Source organism: Ambystoma mexicanum, chromosome 1q (genome assembly GCF_040938575.1).
Source record: "Ambystoma mexicanum isolate Mex_15411 chromosome 1q, UKY_AmexF1_1, whole genome shotgun sequence".
Lineage (NCBI taxonomy): Eukaryota > Metazoa > Chordata > Amphibia > Caudata > Ambystomatidae > Ambystoma > Ambystoma mexicanum.
In genome coordinates this window covers 322,753,642-322,775,644 of record NC_090922.1, presented here as the reverse complement: position 1 = coordinate 322,775,644, position 22,003 = coordinate 322,753,642, and the positions used below count along the sequence as shown (strand labels likewise).

The 22,003-nt window shown below is 47.5% G+C and overlaps 1 protein-coding gene across 2 annotated transcripts in view; it reads right to left on the bottom strand.

The window, feature by feature from the left end:
* Positions 1-21,317, bottom strand: part of WDR88 (WD repeat domain 88) — a 441,299-nt gene extending 419,982 nt beyond the window's left edge. Inside the window, exon 1 of one of the 2 annotated variants that reach the window (XM_069634103.1) lies at positions 21,157-21,317. In XM_069634103.1, the coding sequence (XP_069490204.1) occupies positions 21,157-21,267 (111 nt within the window). In that variant the 5' untranslated portion in view covers positions 21,268-21,317. The remainder of the gene's footprint in view (positions 1-21,156) is intronic. The other variant, XM_069634110.1, reaches the window with a different exon arrangement.
* Positions 21,318-22,003: the final 686 nt, after the last annotated feature.

Sequence of the window (22,003 nt, the reverse complement as noted above, 5' to 3'; positions counted from 1 at the left end):
TAAAGCTGTGTTTGCAATAGCTTTATTCTACCTCCTTGTTAACCAAAAAGTAAAAAAGAAGGCAGGAAGTGAAAAAGCCAATTTAACACTTTGACCCTCTCTAAAGATAGAAGAACAAGAAATGACAAAAAGGAGTATAAGGCTGCTGGTGGACTATAGTCTAAGGTTTTATGTTCCTGAGTCCAAGGACTTCAAGGGCAGAATGGGGATTTCCCAGGAGTTGAGGGACAAATTCCATTGATGACTTCACATGGAAAAGCTGCTGAAGGGGTTCCCCTTGTCTTGAGCCTCAAATATCATAATTGCCACCGATGTCAGCAAAAATGTATGGGCGGCAAACTGGGGGACTCGCCATACACAGGGCCTATGTTCAATTTAGGAAGGTGCTGGGTCAGTCAATTGGAGGGAGCTACAGGCGATACACAGAGCTCTGTTGGGGTTTACCCAGCATAATATGGAGAGGCCATCCTGATCAGGATAGGCAACAGTTCAGCCATAACTTATTTGATCCATCAGGGGCATACAGGATCCAGTGACCTGAATCAGCTAGCAAAGAAAATGTGGATCTTGGGGAAAGACACCGGTTGACTCTCAGTGCTACTCATATCTGGACTGTGAACACCTGTAGATTGACCACCTAATTAGGATGCTCCCTTCTTCAGTCTGGCAATTGGATTAGGGGAGTTTTCAACAGACATCCAGGAAATAAGGTTATCCGATACTTAACCTCTTTGCTTCTCCTCTGAACACCAAGGTTACCACGTTTTATTTCAGGTATCCATCCCAAGGGTTTTGGGGCGTGGGTCAATAAGGCTGGTGGGCCTTTTGTATGCCTTCCCTCCTTTAGCACTCCTCCCAAAGTTATTAGTTGAGATCATGGACCCGAAGGCAGAAGTTATCCTGGTAGCTCCAGCAAGGCCAAAGAGTTCTTGATTCCCCATTGATAGAACTTGCAATGGCGCCAATGATTCTGTTGAAGGGGGAGAGCAGTCCAGTACAATCAAGGTCCTGGTTTGGCAAGATGCCCACATAGGGGGACTGGAAGGAGAAAGGGAAGGGTGGGTGGGCAGGGCCTGACATCTCAGATAGTTTCTACTCTTCATATTGCGAGAAAATCCTAAACAAACAAGTTGCATGACAGGCATGATTTTACTGTTATAGATTGCCCAGTACCAGGAGGTTTGCAATTTCTACAAGATGGCTTTGTCCTGGGGTTGTCTGTTTTCTCATTAAGATCGAAGTGTGCAGCAATCAGGGCAATCAGGGAACATTGGGGCTTGGATACGAAAGGAGGAGAATCAGTGGACAAGTTTCTTAAAAGCTGCATGCGGTCTTGCTCCCGTCCTGTTCTACCATCAAAGGGCTAACCTGTGTGATTGCTGGAACGCACAGGACACACCTAATGGGATTTGGGAGTGGATGTAGCTGGAAAAAAGACAGCAAAATTGGGGGTGAGGCAGAGCTACTCAGAGAATAAAGAAGAAGGTCACTACTCTATCAGGCTTTCTTTCCTCTCGTGTTCTCTCATGCCAAAGCAAAGAAATCACAAAATCTGCTGTTGAAGGTGTGATTAATGATGCATGACAGCCAGCACACAAACAAGTCCATTTGTAACGTAAAAGAAATCATTGCATCCAGGAGATGGCATTTTGTTTCAACAGAGAGTAATCTTGCAGGGTATCATTTTGACTGATCTACTAGCCTTCAAACATGTGAGAGATCAATTGCCTGTATTGAAAGAAGGTGTAGTCGTGAGAGGACCGCACATGGTGATCCCCCTGATGCAGAGACAAGCCATTGTTTCCACAGCACAGGCAGGCCATCGGGGAGTAGCAGTCACCAAACGACAGATAACCAACACCATATGGTTCTCTAGACTCAGTGTCATGGTGCAGCACACCATGAGTGGCTGTCATATGTATCAATGAACAGCAAGAACTGAGAAACCGGAACCATTGCAAATGTCAGAAATACCTTAGACTGTATGGAGTATGGTGGCAGTGGACTTCTTCAGGCCACTCAAGGATGTCAAATATACATTAGCAGCAATGGCTGAATACGCCAGATTTCCCATCATCCAGATGGCCTCGTCAACATCTGCAGCAGTAGTTTTACCTGTGTTAGACTATGGGCCTCATGACCCTGCCGTCCGGAAACAAGGATGCCAGTAAGCTTACCGGCACTGTTGTTTCCGGACCAGCAGATTACAGGTCTACCTCCCGGAGCCGCTGTGCCCGAAAGGTCTGACCCTGCTAGGCGCAGCAGCCACGGTAGGCACACCGGTCACGGAAGCACCAGCACCGTTAGCAGTGGTGCTGGTGCTTCCATGTCCCCACTCCATAGAGTCCTATGGGAATGCAATCATACATTTTACCGGCACCTGACTTTCTGGGCGACTGGGGTTGTAATCTCCCGGTAGCACCAGGAAGTCAGGCGTGGGTAAATATTTACAGGTCCGGCGGCAACCCACCAGTAGCACCAGCAGGGTTACCGCCGGCCCCGTAATGAGGCCCAATATCTACTCTGCATGGGGAATACTGCAGGTTCTGGAATCAGAAAATGGACCTCCTTTTAGCGGGCATGAATGTGGCCGATTTATGCACTGCATTGGGGCTGAACACTGGAAGATAACACCATTATGGCCACAGGATGAATGGTATGGTGGAGAGGTTCATGGGCAGTATTAAGAAAGTGGTTCAGCGACATAAGTAAGGAACCATGTCTGTGAATGGTACAATGTGCACCATGCTTCGGAACTACCAAAACACACCACATAGCCGCTCCAACATAATGAGGTTGTTACATTCCCTCCCCGCCCTTGCATTCATTTCCTCATCTGATATTGACTGAGTTTCTTTCTGTGATCAACAACATACTGATAGCGTGGTGCTATCTTTAAAAACCGAAATTCGTTTGGGACCTATTACTTAAGGAGTTAGACGTCATCAGATCTAGGGGTTTCGACCTTACTTTATAGGCTCCTCCTACCCCTTTGGCAACCCCTCCCTTGGCAGGTGAGAAGTCTCTGCCAGATATGGTTGAGGCTTTGTGTAAGGAAAGTGAGCACTTAAGGTGTGCTCTGGGTTCAGGAAGGCCGGCCTGTGCGCTGGGTGCGCAGAATGCTGGGTTTCCGTCACAGGGCAGACTTAGAATGAATTCCTATCAAAACCCTTGCTCTCATCCCTAACATTGAATCCATTGATTTTCAATTGCTTCTGTTGTCATGGAAAACTAGGGGGTACAGAACCCTTCTCTCAGATATTAGAGTGGAAACTTTGCTGGTGGCCCACACTGCTGTCGCTCTCCAGGAGACTTGGTTAACCCAATGCCACACCGTGGATGGGTATCAAATTGCACACCAACCAGCACAGAACTATTTGTTGGGTAGGCCTTTCGGTGGTTTGGTGACATGGGTTAAAACATCAAATTCAATATCTATTGTGTCTTTTACAGCCGCAAAGTTTGGCATTTTGGCTACCCACATTCAAATCTGACGAGTCATTGTTTGGGAAATTCTGCTGTTTAACATATATTGGCATAGTGGTGTATGTTCACTTGAATCTTTTGTTGGCCAAGCAAATGAATGGTTGTCTGACCATGTGAACAGGCAGCTTCTCCTATTGGGGGATTTGAATGCATGTTGTGTTACTGAGGATTGGTTCGGCGACTAAGGTTCAGTATGGGAATGTTTGGACCCAAAATGTAACTGGGTTGGGTTTAATAATGTTCAATGGATAAGTTGCTAGTGCCGAGCCATTTATGCCAACATGATCGAATGGGTTGGTTCGCTCTACTCCGGATTATATCTTTGTGTCAACTCCTCTCTTTGAAAGATGTCAGCAGTTGTCGATTTGAGACTATTCGTTCAGTGATCATAGCAACCTCTCTGCGTTGTTTTTGTTTCCAACTGTGTTTTCTTTCCTGCCAGAGCTCTTTAGCCGCAATATGATCATTAATCCGGCGGGCAATCGGTTAAGTTGGAATTCTAAGAGAGTAATGAAAGTGAATATGATTGCCTCCTCACTTCTCAGCACTTCTCCTTTGGAATGGCAATTTTATGTCTTTGGAGTGCAGAAATGTGAGGCTTTGTCACTGATCTGCTGGGTCGGGGCCTTGTGCAAGGGAGTGTAAGGAAAAAACTCAAAAGCATGTGCATGTCTTTATTTGCTTTGCCTTCTCTCCTGGATTGGTCTTGTCCAGAGCTCAGTCCCAGTGGTTCGGACGGTTGGTCTCTGAACATTGACTATGGCACGGTCCTGAGGATTATTGGCAAAATCAGCTCCTCTAGAGTCCTGGTTGCCGAATAATCTGTCTAATGTTCTTTTCAAGGGGGACCCTGCTGTGTGGGCCACGATCCTCTTTACCAACATTGCTGACTCTAAACTAATGCCTCCTTCCTGGTCTACAGCTCTTGTTGTCCCGATATATAAGAAAGGTTCCCGTTCTGATCCGGCAAACTATCGCCCAATTGCAATTTTAGTTGCAGAGAATAACGTATATTCGGTTATTCTTTTGGAGCACTTGGAGTTCTGGAAAAAATCTTTTGGGAGAATGCCCAAATGGCAAACAGGTTTTCGCAAGAATCACAATATTGACCTTAATGGGGTGATTTTAAAGCCAATCCTAAACAAAGAGTGGAAAGACGGACGTAGCCTACTTAGCCACAATAGATCTGTCCGTCGCTTTTGACGCGGTAGACCGCAATTTATTGTGGTCCAAATGAAAGGGGTGGGGTATTCCAGTTGGGCTTCTACAGTTACTAATTGCTCTCCACACTAATACGAACATTAACATTTAGTTAGATGCTGATGGTTCTTTATCGTGAAATGTTCCTACATTGAAAGGGGTAAGGCAGGGACTCGTATTGGCTGCCTGCCTATTTTGTCTTTTATCTCTCCGACATTGGGGTCCCTTTGACCAAAGCTGCCTTGGCTTCGCCTCGAATAGACACGCTGAAGGTACTCTGGCTCGCTTACGCGGATGATTTTTTATTATTTGACATGACCTCCAGGGGCCTTGAGCATCTCTTAAATGCATTCTTGGACTTTGCACTGACCGGAATTTGCACATGAATTCCTCTAAAACCAAAGTTCTTACCTGCGTGGTTAAAGGAAAAAGATTGGTACTGGGGCACAAATTTTATATAGACCAGTTTGTCATGACCACAGGTTAGGTTTCCCATACTAGTCCTAAGAGATACAGGTTCATATGGAATTCATTTGCCCTAGCTGGTTATTGATTCTAAATCCCCCATGTTAATGGTTGGTTGGAGTTTCTTTAATGGCCGCTAGGTGGTGCCTCTAAGTCAGTTAGCTAGCGGGTCTAGTTGTTTTCATGTGCCGGCTATTTAAGCCCCGCCCATCAGGAGGCTCGCGCTTCGCGTCGTTCATCTGAGTTCAGATGGAACGCTCGCCGCATACCTCCGTTTCCTGTCACAGCTCAAATATTCCTTGTCCACTTTTAATTACCGTTCATTCCTTGAGTAACTATTACTAGATATTAGATATTAGTTCCCTTCCTGTTTTTTCCAGTTTGCAGTCGCCCCGGCTCCGTCACAGTCCATAGTCCGTAGTTCTGTCATAGCGGTCTCCTCACCTCACAGTCCGTTGCAGTTTTCTCTCACGCAAGTACTCCCAGTGATGTGCGAATGCATTTGTTTCGTTTGCTGCCTTATCAGATACTTAAATTGTGAATAAATGTTATTAGAATTCCTCACGCATTCCAGGGTATTACGTTGTCATTAACGGTTCGTGCCTGGCTGTGGAGTTGCCTTGGAAGTTTGTTTCTACTCAGAATTTTTTTGGTCACACTCATGTTCATATTACGCAAGGTCATAACCTGCTTCCATGTTTCCGACTGAGTAGTTCCTTGACCCTTCTACTTAGTTTCAGGGGTTACTATTCCGTCACGCATTGTTGTGAGGAAGTTGGCAAGTCGTAATAGTTCTTCACTGCTCTTTTGTCTGTATTTTTACACACGCATCTCACCACAGCATATTGCCCCTTTTAGGGTCAAATTAGGATAGGGTTTCTGTCATTCCTGTTCCCAGTGATAATTGCTCTCCATCAGAGCCCATTTAGCAACTTATAAAAGAAAACATTATCCTGTGTCCCATCTTCAGGACTTGCGCCCTTGTATAGAACAGGATGGAGAGCTCAACAAATTAAATAACAAGGTGAGCTATCGCTGGTCCTATAGTTACCAGTTTGCTCCTCCTATTTAACAAGAAAACTAAGGAAGGGAAAATTGTTATTTTCTTCACAGAAATTCCGTGTCTAGTTCCCAGGAAAGTAGAAGTCAGTTGGAGTTCCAGAAGGTTACCACAGAGTTCAGGTGACCGTTACACAAGTTCAGCTTGAGAGAGTGGAACACTTTACTTACTCGGGCTTTCCGATCTCTGCGCACAAATCCAAATTGTGTTTGTGGGATGGGTTGCTTGCCTGAGTAGTCACTCTAGGCAATCAGTTAATGCATGTAGATCTAAAGTATGGCAAGTTTTCCATTCTCCCAGCTATCAGATTTTATGAGGGAAAGTTAATCCCAAAACTATTGTATGGTATCCAGCTTCTCCAGGACTGGGTTGGTGATATTCTTATGATAACCCTGTGAAGACGAGTTTTCCATGTTCCTAATGGTCTTCCCATCTCAAGCATTGGTTATGACCTTGGGCTCCTCGCTTTGAAATGTAGAGCTCACTGGAGGCATTTGGCTCTCTATTATAAAATTCTTTCTTCCGAATTAGAGCCTTGCCTGTACACTGATTTGAAGATGATTATGGCGAATGCCAGGAATCCATTTTGTACTCCCCATTCTAAGGCCTGCACTTCCATTCTTTTGGGCCTGGACTTGACAGGTGTTGATCTACTTGAAAACCCTGAAAGAGTAAAATATCTTTTTTATACGCAGGACTGTCTTCTACAGTGGACGCTATGCACTCCTACCAATCAACGAGCCATCTGAAATTCGACTACAAAAATGCTAAAATCACTGCTCCCTTTCTCTCAATCTATCCCCACCCTGCTGTCAGGCGAATGTGAATCCATTTTAGATGGAATTTGATTCTGACACGGGAATTACTGGCCTGTTTTAATGACTGCTCTCAATTGTCAACTCTTTGTCGCTTTTGCAACCACCCTCTAAGGGTTGAAACCCTAGAGCACCTGATTGTATACTGCCCCGAGTTGAATGCGAGCAGAGGTGTACTTTAAGAACTGTAAGTCACTCTGAGAAACTGAGGGTGGGCGTCCCTTTTGGCATCTGTGTTCAGCAGGTCAGGTTACGTCAATTGTGATAGCTGTCGTGGGGTTTCTATCTTCATTGAAGCTTGAATGAACTTAGAGATATTCTTGTGCCTTATATTGTAAATTTTAAATGCATTATTTGATTTTGTACACTACAAATGAAATGACTGTATGCTACTTTTTATTCTATTTTGTATGATATACTTTTTTTGCACTTTCATGCTTTGTCAAAGGTTTGAAAATAAACATATGACAATAAAAAATTAAAAAAATAAAAACACGCCACATAGGACAACAGGCAAATGCACAGCTGAATTGATGTTGGGGAGAAAGCCAAGATTGGGATTATCCCACATTCCTAAAACGAATACAAAAACTCATCAAGAAGTGTTCATACATCAAAGTAAAAAAAACAAGATGAAGGAGTATTGTGATCGAAAGTGACAAGCAACACTGTCTCAACTGCGGTGCTGGTACGCTGTTAACAAAATAGGAAATCAGATTCTTTTTTGGATCCACTGCCAATGATCATGATGCATAACAAAGGCTCCATGACCTTCGCTAGAACACCACCTGATCATGTCAGAAATATCAGGAGCTTAGTCAGGAAGATGAAGTGCTGATGTCAATGATGACAAATTCAGCAGCATCTGGAGAAGAACCTGTGACTGAAGAAATGAACGAGCCAGCCAGAATGAGATTAATCAAGAAGCCCACACGACTGCTAGAAGAAATGTAAGAAGCACATGAGAACTACGTTCCAAAAGGTATTACTCTAACCAGGGGAAGATGTCATGTTCTACCATCACATCGTTAATCCCTATGATTTCTGTAACGCAGAGTGTTGTTTGTGGCCCAGTGTAACTGGGACAAAAGCCTGCGAGATTGGGGGCGGAGCAGAGCTACTTAGAGAATAAAGAAGATTGCTACTCTATCAGGCTTGGCGTTTTCTTTCTTCTCATGTTCTCTCATGCTGAGGCAGAGAGAAGACAAAAGATCCTCTGCTTTAGTGAGTGCTTTGCCATGGGACATCCTGTTCATATTGAAGGCTGTGCAAGAGCTTCCATTTTAGCTTTTGTCCTGCGGATTGAAATGTTTGACTTTGAAGGTTGTGTTTTTGGTCACCATATAGTCAGCCAGGAAGTTAGTGGAGCTTTCCTGTGTGGGGCCCTGTTCCTTCAAGTCCTTCCAGATGCCATAGTCGTACGTTGTGACCCTCAGTTCACTCACAGGTTTTTGTCTGAATTTCATATGTTGCAGTAGGTGATACTGCCGGCCCTTTTCCCCAAATCCTGTTCCTCCAAAAAAGCAGGAATGGCATTGTCCTGGTGTTAAGAGGACTGTATTGACTTACTTAGACACAAAACATGTAGGGCTCAGACAGTCTAATTGTCACTTTTGGTGGAGCTAATCCAGGCAGAAAGGCATCATTGACTTCTTTCTATCAGAAGGTGAATCAGGGGTGCAATTGAAAAAGCCCATGTGGTATTAGGTACTCCATCCCCGATTCAGGAATGTTACACCAGAAGAATGGCAGCTTCCTCAGTGGAAGCTCTTGTTCTACCTATTCAGGATACTTGCTGTGCAGCCACTTGGGTGCAACTCAATACATTTATATTACTTCAGAGACTGAACCTACCGAGTCATGCTTCTCCTACACCTGGGTTAGGAATTTGAGTGCTGTGTCTGAAAAATTAGGTGCTGTATCTGCAATAAAGATGTTGGGTATTAATAGCATTCAAGGGTCTGAGTCATTGTTGGACCATCCATCCTCTGCATGGGCAGTCCTCATGAAGTAAGTACTGGGATGAGAAAGAGCGACCTGAAGGTAATGTTGGGATTACTTGCAGCCAATCTTTATTACTCCTGGTCCTGCACTCCTCGTCACAGTAGTTACATCTTCCTGCTCCCACCCATTTGGATGTCTGGTCCAGAAGGAGTGCTGAGATGGAATTAAGGCATTATGGGTACAGTGTGGCTTTTTGCACCTTGGGAAAGGGGCAGAGGCAAAGAAAGAAGAAGTTGGAAGGGTTCCATTCATAAAGGTTGGAAGCCTCATAGATTAAGTCATACCTCTCAACACACAAGCTTTTAGCAGGTGTCGCCCGCCCTGTAATCGGTTTTGTCACTCACCAGGCTCTCTACAAGCCCATAGACTTCAATGGGCTCTCACCTACAAAGAGAATTGCCTTTTTTAACCTCCTTGAGATACAAAGGGGCTAATATTCGTGAGGGGTGTAAGGTAAATGGAAGGTGTAAAAGCCTTGTGTAAGGCTTTTACGCCTCCCATTTACGCCACGCACCATTTGCAATGATGTGTATGGTGGAGAGATGGGGCGGAGTGCAACTTACATTTCTGCCTCTCCCTTCCTCTCTGCCATACAAATACTCCCAGCATTTGCGCCGGGATGGATTTTCATGCAGGGACAAATGCTGTGGATCCCTATGGGTTCTGCTGGCTTTATGCGCCAGCAAAAAGCAAGCAGACCCCATAGGAATCCTTTGTAAACGCAGTCTGCCATGAGTATATGGCATGCAGCGTTTGCTCAATTTGCACGGCGGAGTGCAAAAGTTCAGGCCAGACGGTGGCGTACACGCTTGTACAATGCCTTTTGCACTGCAAAAAAATTTGCTGTGCAAATGACCAAAATTCGACGGCCGTAAACTGCCTACATACACCTCTACACATAACGGGTCATCGCCACCGAATTACGGGGATCTCGAAAATTAGCCGCAAAGTTGGGAGATATGGAGTAAGTACTGTGACAAGGAGGATGACCAGGAGTAATAAAGATTACCAGCATGTTATGCCAACATTATTCTTTACCAACTTTAAAATAAATGTTACAGTTTCCAAATTCTTTTTTCATTGCTTCTCTGTTCTCATTTTCAACCTCCGAGCATTGATTTAATTTTGAATGTTTATTTGTTCCCTTCAATTGTGGTTCCTTGGTTGTCCTTTGTTTCTGTTTCCTAGAGTAGCGATGCGTACTCTTGCACCTTTCCGCGGTCACTGAACTGCAGAAAATCCCCTGCTCAGGTAACTGTGCTGCATATGCGCAGTGTGCACAGGGGAGCTGATACGCATTACCTCCACATCCCTCTTCATGGCCCCAGTACACAACATGAGGTGTCCCACTTCCCCAGGAGCCCTTCTTCTATTTCTTTTCCCTTTATCTGGCCCTTCCTATGGGGTATAAGATCCCACCTGGCCCAACCCAGTTTTGTACTTTGCTGTCTCGGACAGGGATCTACCTTGACTACCCCTTCTTCCCCTCTCTGGCTAAGCCAAGAGGGCGCCGCTGAGCACCTGTTGCAGGCCGCCCATGCTGGGCACCAAGGGTCCTCTGCAGGTTGCGCTACTGGGACCCCTGCAGAGCGAGGGGTTCCGGTTGAGCACTTCTGAGTGCCGTACTCCAGCTGAGCTTGGTGAGCGTTCCTCAGTGCGTGGGCGTGATGGTGACTCCGGGTGGGGGCGGAGTGTAGCGGCCCAGCGAGGCGATGGCGCTGCCTGCCATGTCAGTATCGATTGTCCTTTGTGGCAGTGTGCCTCCTGGCTGGGTGGCATTTCTGGTTCCTCCGGGGCACAGGTAAGGAGTTGGGGGAGGACAAAGGTGCTACCAGGACTGTGGCCCTCTTCTTGGCGGCATGTTGGCTAGGTTACAGGACCCACCTGTAGCCGGGCTGTTAGCGCGCTTCCTGCTTCCTATTTGTACCTTGTCTTACTTTTGGTCTGCTGTTGCTAGGTTTGCCAGGATGAGGAGGCATGCATAGAAGCGAGGGCATGTGGCGCCTAGCTCCTCGAGCTCCTCTTCTCCTGAATGCTCCAGGCAGAAGGTTGCAGGTTTCTCGGAGAAGAGATTGCTGCAAATCTGCAAGAAGGCGATTCAATAGGAGTAGGATAGATTGAAGAAGAAGAAGTGTAGACTCTTTACTGCCTCTCTTTGGCACCCCCTCCTCTTCTTCTGACTCCCTTGGGTCTAGGGAGGATCAAAAGGAAAAGTACCTTGATAGAGACTCTGTGGCCTCTGTATTGATTCAGGTTGCTCACTATACCTGCCTGCAGATGCCACTGGCAGAATTCCTCCACCCCAATTAAAAAAGACTCTGAAGACTGGCCTTCCCCTGTTGACTGAGGTCAGGGATGAGATTTTGTATAATTGGAGGGAACAGAGTCGTGGTCCACAGGATTTTTGGCAAAGCTGTATCCTCTCCAGGAGAGGATAAGATCCTTCCCCAGATGGTTCAGGTTGATACCATCCTCCCTAGTTTGGTGGGCAGTTTGTCCATGGGTCTGGATGAAGCTATCGAAGATGCCATGGATAAGAAGGCGGATTGGGCTCTGTGAAAGGCGTATGGCAGGGCGCATCTTTCTATGCAGGCCGGAATTTATTCCTCGTATACTGCTGAGACTGCCCTGGGGGACTTACATTCTGTTTCCCAGGCGTTACAGGAGGAGTGGGATCCTGCACCCTTGCTGCAATAAGTCAGACATCAGGTCAAATTCCTCTCTAACTTGGAATATGATGGGGTGAAAGCCTCTGCATCGCCATATCACGTATTGGCATACTGACTCAAAAGGCGGTGGCCTTGACGATTCCTTTCAAAGGACATACCTTGTTTAGAGACTCCCTGGAAGACAAGGTGCACAAGGTCTTCTGGGCCGACAAGCACGTCAGCAAGCTTCGGAGGACAACGGATAAAAGAGCAAAGCCTCAGTCCTGCTCTCGATTTAGGCTTTCGCTTTTGGTTTTTCGGCCCAACGACGTGGCAGGAATCGACGTCCTTTCATCGCCTGCAATTGCAACGCCAGGCATTTCAACGTTTATAATATAACAAATATGTTAATTGAAATAATTAGGGTGGGGGTAGGAAAGGGCATATAATGGGTTGGGGGGAAGAGAATAGGTAAAATAGGTGGGGGAGGAGGGGTTGGAGGGGTAACCCCCCCCCAAAAAAGAAAAAGAACATTCGATTAATATTTTCGTTAGAATGTACAAGTTCTAATGCCTGGTGTTGCAATTGCAGGCAATGAAAGAACATGGTACCCTATAAACAGACCGCTGTCCTCCCCTCAGAAACAACTGAACTGAAGTCCTGACACCAGACCTGTGGGGGAGCACCTGCAGTGGTTTTGCCAGACTTGGTCTTGTTGGTCCAAGGATCCCTGGGCCAACCAGACGGCAAGTTGGGGTTACCAGATCGAATTTGTGGACAGTGGGGGGCAGGGATGACAAAAACAAAAACGCTCCAACTAGGCCTTGTGACATTGGGATTGTGCAAGTGCAGTAACAAGAAGTGCGGGGGAGAGGAAAGGGGGGAAGTGCCAGTGGGTTAAGCAAGTGCCAAGGGAGGCCAGGTGGACAGAGCCAGGAGAAAGAAGAGAGTGCAGGGGAAGGAGGGCCACGTGCTACGTGTGAGGAATGGGGCTGGAAGGGCTCAAGGGGTGCAGGCCCAGCCAGGATAGGGCGGGGGGGGAGCCCGTAAGGGCAAGTGCAGGTTGGGGGTGGTCAGAGGAGACCAAGTGCAGAGGTAGATTGTTTGAGGAGGGCCTGCTTCCCTGTAAGAATCTCAAGGAAACAGGCAGCCAGTCAAGTGATAGAGGGGGCATTAGCAGGGGAGGGGGAGCGGGATAGAGGAAGAGAAAAGGAGGGACTTGAGAAGCTTCCGGAAATTAAGGAGATCTGAGGGGCAGGGAGGCCATTCCAGAGAGAGGCACCTCCAGAGGAGAGAGATCTACCTCCCACTCTCTGCGTGTAAAAGCGTCTGATCTGCAGAGAGTTGGAGTTATAAGAACGAAGGGCTCTAGCAGGAAGGTATTTAGGGAGAAAGCGTTGGATGTAGTGGGGTCCCAGGCCCCAGAAAGTCTTGTGGATGATGCAGAGGGTCTTGAACTTGATCCTTGCAGCAACCGGGAGCCAGTGGAGAGATTTTAGGGCTGGAGAGATGCAGTGTCTGGGCTTGAGGCCGAGGAAAGGAGTTAGGTCGGTCGAGGAAGAGGCTGTTGCAGTAGTCCAGCCTGGGGAGGACCAGAGCTTTGGAGACATTGGGTTTCTGAAGGAAGGTGAGGAAAGGGAGAATGCCTCTGAGGAGGTGTAGCTTAAAGCGGGCCTTCGTGGCAATGTCCGTAATGTGAGGAGAGAGGGAGAGAGACGAGTCGAAGATGATGCCAATGTTTTTTGCCTCACAGGTGGGTGAGGGGAGGGGGCCCATGGAGGGCAGCCATATTGAAGGAGGGAGCTGGGGTCACAATAAGAAGGATCTCAGTGTTAAGGCAGAGATTGTTAGCAGTGCACCATGCCTGAATAGCAGACAAACAGTCAGGAATGAGAGAGGAAGAGAAGGGAAGCTTGGAGGAGAGCTGTGTGTCGTCCGCATAACACTGGAAGTTAGGAGAGAAGGCAGAGATCAAATGGGCTAGAGGGGCAAGCCAGATGTTGAAAGGCCAGGGCGAGAGGATAGAGCCCTGAGGGACACCACAGGTGGAGAGTGAGATGGAGGAGAGAAAAGGGCCCTGTTGAACCTGGGAAAGTCTGTCGGAGAGGAAGGAAGTCAGCCAGTGCAGAGCAGGTCCGTGATGCCAAGGGTATCACAGAGCCGATTTATAAGGGTGGCATGATTGACTGTATCAAAGGCAGAGGAAAGGTCAAGAAGGATGAGAACGGAAGGAGAGTTGGAATCGAGATTAGAGAGTAAGTCGTCACGGGTGCTCAGGAGTGCTGTTTATGTGATTCTGGCAGCTCTGAGGCCAGACTGGTGGTCATGGAGACAACCACCAGATTCAGTGTGGTGGATGAGCTGGGAGATGGTCAGCCTCTCCAAGAGTTTGCCCAGGTAGGGGGTAATGGAGATAGGGTGGTAGTTAGCCAGACAGGAAGGGTCGGCAGAATGCTTTTTTGAGGAGAGGCTGTACAAGGGAGGGCTTGAGGAGTAACAGGAAGGATCCAGTGGCAAAGGAGTGATTGTAGAAATCAGCCATGGCTGAAGCAAGGGAGACCATGTTGTCCTCGATAGTTCTGAAGGAGCAGGGGAGCACCTGTTTGGATGAGACTTTCATAGAGCGGACTTGTCTAGAAACCTTATCAGGTGATATGGGATAGTAAGAGGAGAGTAGGAGGGAATGGGGCAGAAGGCCAAGGGAGGCCTGAGAGTGGGTGAGGGAGAAGGGTGAGGTGTAGAAGAGAGTGAGGACAGGTTGTCCCGAGATTTAGTAAAGAAGTGAGAGGCCAGTGAAGTGCAGAGGGCAAGGGAAGGCAGAGGAGAAATGGAGACTGCAGTAGGATTGGCAAGTTCCTTGCAGATTTTGAAAAGTTCAGCCGTGTTGTTATTGGCCCCAGAGATGCGGGCTTGGAAATAGGCCCTCTTCTTTGAGCAGATGGAAAGTGTGTATGGCCTTTAGAACAGGAGGCAGGCCAGTTTGTCAAAGGATGTGCTCGAACCTTGCCACTTCTGCTCAGCTGATCTGCACTTGTGTTTCAGAGAGGCCAGGTCGGAGTCATACCAGGTGTTGCGCTTGGAGGCAGGCTGCATGCGGATCCTCATGACAGGGGCAAGGATGTCCAAAGTGTTGGAGATGGAGAGTTGAAGGTTAGTAAGGGCTATGCCAGAGTCAGAGTCAGTGGCAGGAGTAGGAGGGGGAATGAAGGTGGCGGCAAAAGAAGCAACTGACACTCACTTCATAGGTCGAATGACAGAGAAGGAGACTGGCAGTGCGGGAGGGGCTTAGCCAGGGGACCCAGGAGGTCCAGGTGAGAGGACAGGAGATAATGATCAGGGTTGGAGATGGGGATGTCTGCAGAGAGAAGAGCATCCAAGGTGTATCTGGCTGAGTGCTTCAGACCGGAGGGAAGAATGGAGAGCGAAAGAGAGTCACGGAGGTTGCGGAAGAGTCAACAGGCTGTATTAGGGGAATCAAGTTTAATATTGAAGTCTCTGAGGAGGAGAAACTTGGAGGTGGGGGCCAGGAGAGAAGAGGTGAGGTCAGACGACTCTGAGAGGAAGATGGAGACCAGGCCAGGGTGCCTGTAGATGGTGGCCAGAGTCAGTGAGAGGATAGGAGAGACACCAAGTCTGCATACAAAGCATTCGAAGGAGTAGGCCTGAGTGGGAATGAGAATATCAGCAACCCATTCAGGGACGATCAGGGCCACTCTGCCCCCGGACCGGTTAGGCTTGGGCTTAGAGATGATCTTGTAGCCCTCCGGGAGGAGAGTGTCATAATTCGTGAAAGAGCTGGCTGTGAACCACATCTCAGAGAAAGCAAGAACATTGAGGTCTTCAAGGAGGTGGCAGATGTCAGAGGAGTGTTTAACGGCAGAGTGAGAGTTGAGAGTAGCTAAGTGGAGCAGGTTGCCACTTTTGAAGCTCTTCCAAGGAGGAGTACAAGAGTGTGGTATACACGTCAGAGGTGGCAGAAGGAGGAGTGGCAGGAGAAGGGAGGAAGTTGACGAGAGATGGAAGACGCCTATCAAGAAGGAGGAGGTTGGGCTGAGAGCTCTGGACCATGACAGTGATATTTAGGTAGACATTAATAATGGCCCTAGAGGAAAGGAATGATGCCAAGAGTATTTCCCAATAGGTGCCACCATTAATGGAAGAGGAAGGGAAAGGGGAGAGCACTGAGACCATATGTGTAATCCAAAGGTTCGGAGAGGGAGCGACAAAGAGGATGTTGGTGACAGTCTGTCTGGAAGAAGCGTTGACATAGGCGTCAGCTTTGGGCAGCCCTGGTTTGGGGACCAGGAGATCCTTATTGAACTTTTTCCTTCCAGACTTCGACAGAGGGATGGGTTACGTGATAGAATAGAAGTTAGAGAAGATAGGGGAGATTGAAAACACCACTGAGGGAGAGCTTGGAGAGAAGTGGGGGGGACTAGGCTAACACCAGGCTATCACAAACCTTCTCGTGAAAAGGTCTTTGCCCGGGCCGAGAAAGGCCAGGGGGCGTATTAGATTGTCTTCTTAGTCCCCAAGTCGGAAGTGAGGTTCAGGCTCATCATCGACCTGAAGGTCTTCAACCGTTACATACTGGCCAACCCTTTCAAGATGGAGTGTTTGCAGCGGGTGATCCTCTAATCCAAGAGAAGGCCTTCTTTGATCTTCAGGATGCGTACTTCCAGATACCCAATTGGAAAAGCTATCAGCGGTTCCTGAGTTTCTTGGTAGGGGGTGCACATTACCAGTTATGTGTCTTGCCCTTCTGACTGAAATGCACTCCCAGGATTTTTACGAAACTCTTGGGTCCTGTTGTGGGCATTCTTCACCTCTGATGAGTCCAGGTCTTCCATTACCTGGATGATCAGTTGATCAGGGCTGCGTCCTGGGAGGTGTTGTGTCGCAATATCCCTATATCCTGCAAGATTCTGTGAGACATGGGGTTTCTTGTTAACTGGGTTAAGTCCTGCCTGACTCCTTCCCAAGATCTCCAATTCATAGGAGCTCAGTTCTGGACGTTTCAGGGCAGGGTCCTTCTCCCGCAGGCGAGAACTTCCAATCTGCAGAGTTCACTTCAGTCCCTGTAGTCCTCCTCCAGGCCATCTGTGAGATACTGCTTCAGGTCCCTGGGCTACATGGCCTCTTGCGTCTTCTTGGTGCTGTGGGCTCGCCTCCATCTACATCCTCTGCTGTACCACCTCTACCCGTTCTGGTGAGAGGGCAATCTGGACCTGGTCCAATGGATCCCGATCACTTCTCCCCTGGGGTTGGAACTGCATTGGTGGTTTCGGACAAACAAGCTGTTGGCGAGGATTCCCTTCGCGAAACACTGGCCGATCACTGTTGCCACTGATGGGAGTGGTCGGTCAGGGAGGCTTCTTGGTCCTCCAACTTGAGGGAACTTGCAGCTGCTTAGGTGTGGGCCTTTGCCCCGGCCTTGAGGGGGAAGGTTCTTCTCTTGCAGTTGAACAACACCACAACAGTCTCCTACATCAAACCGGCAGGGGTGAATCCCTTTCCAGGACCCTTGGTCTGTAGGCGTACAACCTGGGGACTTGGACAGAGCACAATCCGCTGTCCCTCAGGGCAATACACAACAGAGGTGTGGGCAACACGAGGGTGGACAGGCTCACCACAGTCTTTCTGTTCAGGGATTCAGGTTTTCGGGAGGACCTTTTTTTCGATCCATTTGCATCAGGTTTTGAACCTTGTGGTTGGATCTGTTTGCCTCCCCCGGAACAATAATTCCTGCTATTTCAATCCCGGTTTCCATGTGTGGGGGAATAGGGGATGGATGCTATGAATATATCCTGACCCCAGGGTCTCCTGTATGCGTTGCCGCCTCTTTTCCTAATCCTGATGATCCTAATGAAGATCAAGGGGGCCAAGGTGCTGGGGATTCTGGTGGCTCCCTTTTGGCCATGTAGGGGGCGGTTCCCCCTCCTCTTGGAGTTTGCTGTCTCCCCGGTTTTCCTCCTGCCAGCAACTCTGGTCCCGGTGCTGCTAGCTCAGGGGTTGGTCCAGTTCCAGGTGTTTGGAAATTGAAAGGGCAAGGCTTCATGGGTCATACCTGTCCCGATGATTGGTAGATTCTATCCAGAGGACCAAACGTCCTTCCATCCTGAATTTGTATTCCAGGCACTGGGGTGTGTTCAAGGCTGGTGCTCATGGAATGGATTCTCTGCTGTCACTTGTACTGCCCGAGAGGTTCTTCAGTTTCTACAGGAGAGGTTTGATCTGGGGTTGGCTGTGTCCACCTTGCAGGCCCAGTGGTTGGCCATCAAGAAATTTCGGAGTTCTTTGGATTTTAGCCCAGGGGATTGCTCCTTGGTCTCCCGTTTATTTGCCCTTGTGGGAGCTTCTTCTTGTTTTGAAAGCCCTTCAGGCTGCTTCCTTAGAATCTCTCAAGGGGGGTACCCCTTAAGATCTTGTCCATCAAGAGAGCCTTTTTACTGGCGATCACGTCGGCCAGGCGGCTGGGTGAAATATATGCCTTGACCTATAGACCTCCATATTTTCTTGTTCACAGTGTTCCAGATAAGATTTGGAAGTGGGTGTATTTTATCCCCTATTTTTTGTTGGGAGTAAAATGACTTTTTGGGTGGTAAAAATGTAAGTCCAAATCCCAATGAGAGTATTTCTATTAGCGAATAAAAATATGTTATTTTGTTTGTAATATTTATTTCTTGACACATAGATATTAATGCATATTAAAAGAAACATGTTTACTTCTTCCAATCAGGTAGTAATAATAGCACTGTCTTCCTGTGTTACTATGTGTACTACTGGTCCAAACATAAGCATGGACCTGTGAGGGTGAAAGCAGGTGCGCAGGATTCTACATATCTTTTTCCTATTTTTTAGTATTTTTACTCTCTATTTTTATTTTGTGGGAGTTTTTGCCAATTTTTAGGGAGTAAAAGTGGCCGATACACCCCTTATCTGTAAGGCTGATTGTTCAGGAAAATGTGTTGTTTCTCCACTGCAACCCAGCCTTTCTCCCTAAGGTTGTGTCCAAGTTCCATGTGTCACAGTAGGTGGTTCTCACTGCATTCTACCCTAACCCTGCAACCACCGAAGAGGTGAGCTGGAGTCACCTGGATGTCCACAGGGTGGTCCCGATTTATTTGGAACGTTCTGGTTCCTTCAGGGCTGCAGACAGTCTCTTTGCCACTTTTGGGGGTATTTGTCATGCATACACGTTCCCAGGCTCCCTCAGTCATACATACACAAGCTCACACAGGTACTCTCCCTAGATCACAGACACCGTTCATGTTTAGACATTCTGTTACTCTGCTGCAGCATCAAAGGTCTATTCCACCGGCTTTCCGGCATTAGGGTACTCAAATGGCACGCTGGGCGGGACAGCATCGCCTGTTTCATAGATGGCAACTATTATATACATGATCGGCAAGAAAGCATGTTTCTATGGCAACCTCGCGTGGGAGAAGGCAACACTTCCTGAACCCACGATCACGTGACACCGTGTCTCAGAATGCCCACGCCCGTCAAACTATCACGCTCTCCTGGCAATGAACTGTGACCCCGACACGTGATGCATGCCTCAGGCTCACGTGACCCGCTGCCCATAGCAACGCCTTAAAACAGCTGCGGTTCCCATCGGACATTGCTTCGCAGCTGTTGTTTTTCGGCGTTTTCATATTTTGGATCTTGTTTCACTGTTACTACGACCTCGGATTACGCTTTCTTGGACTCTCCTTGCCTTACCCTTACCCACTACGTTGCCTTGTTACTAAGACTTCTTCTGCTCGACCTCGGATTGAACCACTGACTGCCTTTTGGATTCTCCTTTTGTACATATTCAGCCTGGACATACCTTTGAATCCTTTTTTCGGAACCCACGAACTCTGCTGAATCGCACCCCTCAGTCTCTGCCTCAGTATCTCTTCACGGTCCTCAGGTGCTTCCAGTGAGCTAACAGAGTGTCTGTCCATACTTCCAGGTACACTCCCTGCTTGCAGCCTTAGCCCACTGAGGGAACAGGTTCCTTACCTTGCCCACCCAATATCACCACCCAGTTCCTCCCGGGAAGCGTCCTGCAGCCTGTGTTCTGGTAGGTGCCATTCTTGTTGTTCTGTTAACAACACACTGCCTCGAGTTTGTTCTATACATAACCTGCCCCTTCCTTTGCAGCAGCCATTCCGAGGTTCTGGTGTTCCTGTTCCTGCCACCTGTGGACCTAATCCTCAAATAGCGAGTTTTTTGTATCTCGCTGTTGGTTGCTTATGGATGGAGGTATACATACTCCACACAATTGAATGCTCGATTCTTGACAGTATTAGACTAGTGTCTAGGGCTTCGGTCCCTACCATTAGCAAATGGTCGAAGGATGCTATTTCCTAGGCCTATCAGTCATCCGGTGTCTCTTCCGCCCTTGGGATCCAGGGTAGGTCAAGTGAGACAACTTCCTGGATGTATACAGGAATACAACTTGTGTTATCAAAGAGTGACCAGAAACTGATACATTGCCAGCCTTTTGTTGAATGTATTTTACACCTTATGTTACCTTACCATTCGATTGTAATTGACGAAATCCTTGTTTTTTATGCAATGATCTTAACAGAAATTGTGTATAGGAATTTATGATGATTGTTATTATTTGTGTGAATTATAGATTTGTCATTTGTATTTAATTAAGTTTATATACGGTTTTTTAGGAACCTAATTGTTTGTGCAACCCCTTTTTCGAGCTCTGTCTCTTATATATATTGATGTTCTTCCCCGGTATAGACAGAGTAGTCATTTGGTTCCACTTAGAGGTGGACAAGTGACTACCGGATTCCTCTCTTATTAATAGGTCCACAAGAGCCATGGCAGCATCCTGTTCAGAGGCACAGGGGGAGTCCATTGGTGACATTTGCAGGGCAGTCACGTGGACTGCCCCTAATACTTTTGTGCAGCACTACATCTTGAATCTTCACATGGTGGGGGCAAGTGCCTTTGGTACTGGGGTTCTGGGAGTTGGTACCATATGTCTCTGTTGCATAATAAAATGGTGCTGGGTGGTGTGCACATCTTGGTGTCGTGTGTGTTCCTTGCTCCCATTCAGCGCATCCTTTGGTATATTCATGTTGTGTACTGGGACGAGGAAGAGGGACGTGGAGGTGAAGTAGGGATTAAAAACTGGTAATCTTCATTACACCTAGTCCTACTCTTCCTAGTCCCGGGACTTCTTTCCTGCCTCCCTCTTGACTGGCTGAATGGGCTGTACCTTGGTTGATACAACTGATGCAAGTCTGAGTGGGGGGCGGCAAAGAGGGGTCTTATACCACCATGGGAGGGGCAGGACTAAAGGTAGGGGGTGGGGGGTCAATAAATAGAAGGGTTCCTGTAGAGGTGGGACAACTCCTGTTATGTACTGGGCAAGGAAGAGTAGGACTAGGAGTAATGAAGATTACCAGAAAGTAATCCCAATATTTTACAACAGGACGAATGCATTTACTAGATCACTAGGTCTGACCTGCGATAGCTTCTGACTGTCCCAGTCTTGCACTTCCTCTACTGGGGACTCTTCCACTGCCAAAGCCTCTTCTAAAGCCAGAGGGTCCACCAGGCAGCTGCTGGACGGCATTGCACTGCAGCAAGGGGTAGAATCTGGCCTTGATGTCGGGCGTGGAATGTTTCCATAGCAACGCACTAAGCGTAAAGCCTCCATAGACATAAAAAAACGGCTTGTAATGTTAGAAACTGTACTTTTCATTTTCTGGGTAGGGCAGCATCGTGAATGAGACACACCGCAAAGTTTCTCATAAGCACAATAAATAAGTTATTTTAAAAAAGATCACACATTATACGAAAAAATCTTCACTATTTTATTACATTTATCTTTATTATGGTGGGTGTTTCAAGCACAGGCAGAATAATATAATGAGCATTTCTGGAAGAAATGTTGTCGTACAGCCTCTTGGTGAAGTTATAGTATCTTTTGAGGAGAAACTGACTTTGCAACATGGCCGCGGTGTCTACTAAGGATTTTCGCGAGCGCAGCCTTCTTAGTTTCGTTCTCTTCGGCTACATGGACACACAATTCCAACTCCTGCGCAAGAAACATGCTCTGATTACTTACCGGTAATCTTCATTACTCCTAGTCCTACTCTTCCTCGTCACAGTACTTACTTCATGAGGCACCTGCCTCCGACACAGGACCTTCTTCTATTTCTTTAAATCTCTATAACTCCTCCCCCACATCCATGTCACTCAGTTTCATATTACCAAGCCGGAGCATGGGACCTTCCCCGGAGGGAGGGTGAGGAGGGTCGTCAGTACTGTGACGAGGAAGAGTAGGACTAGGAGTAATGAAGATTACC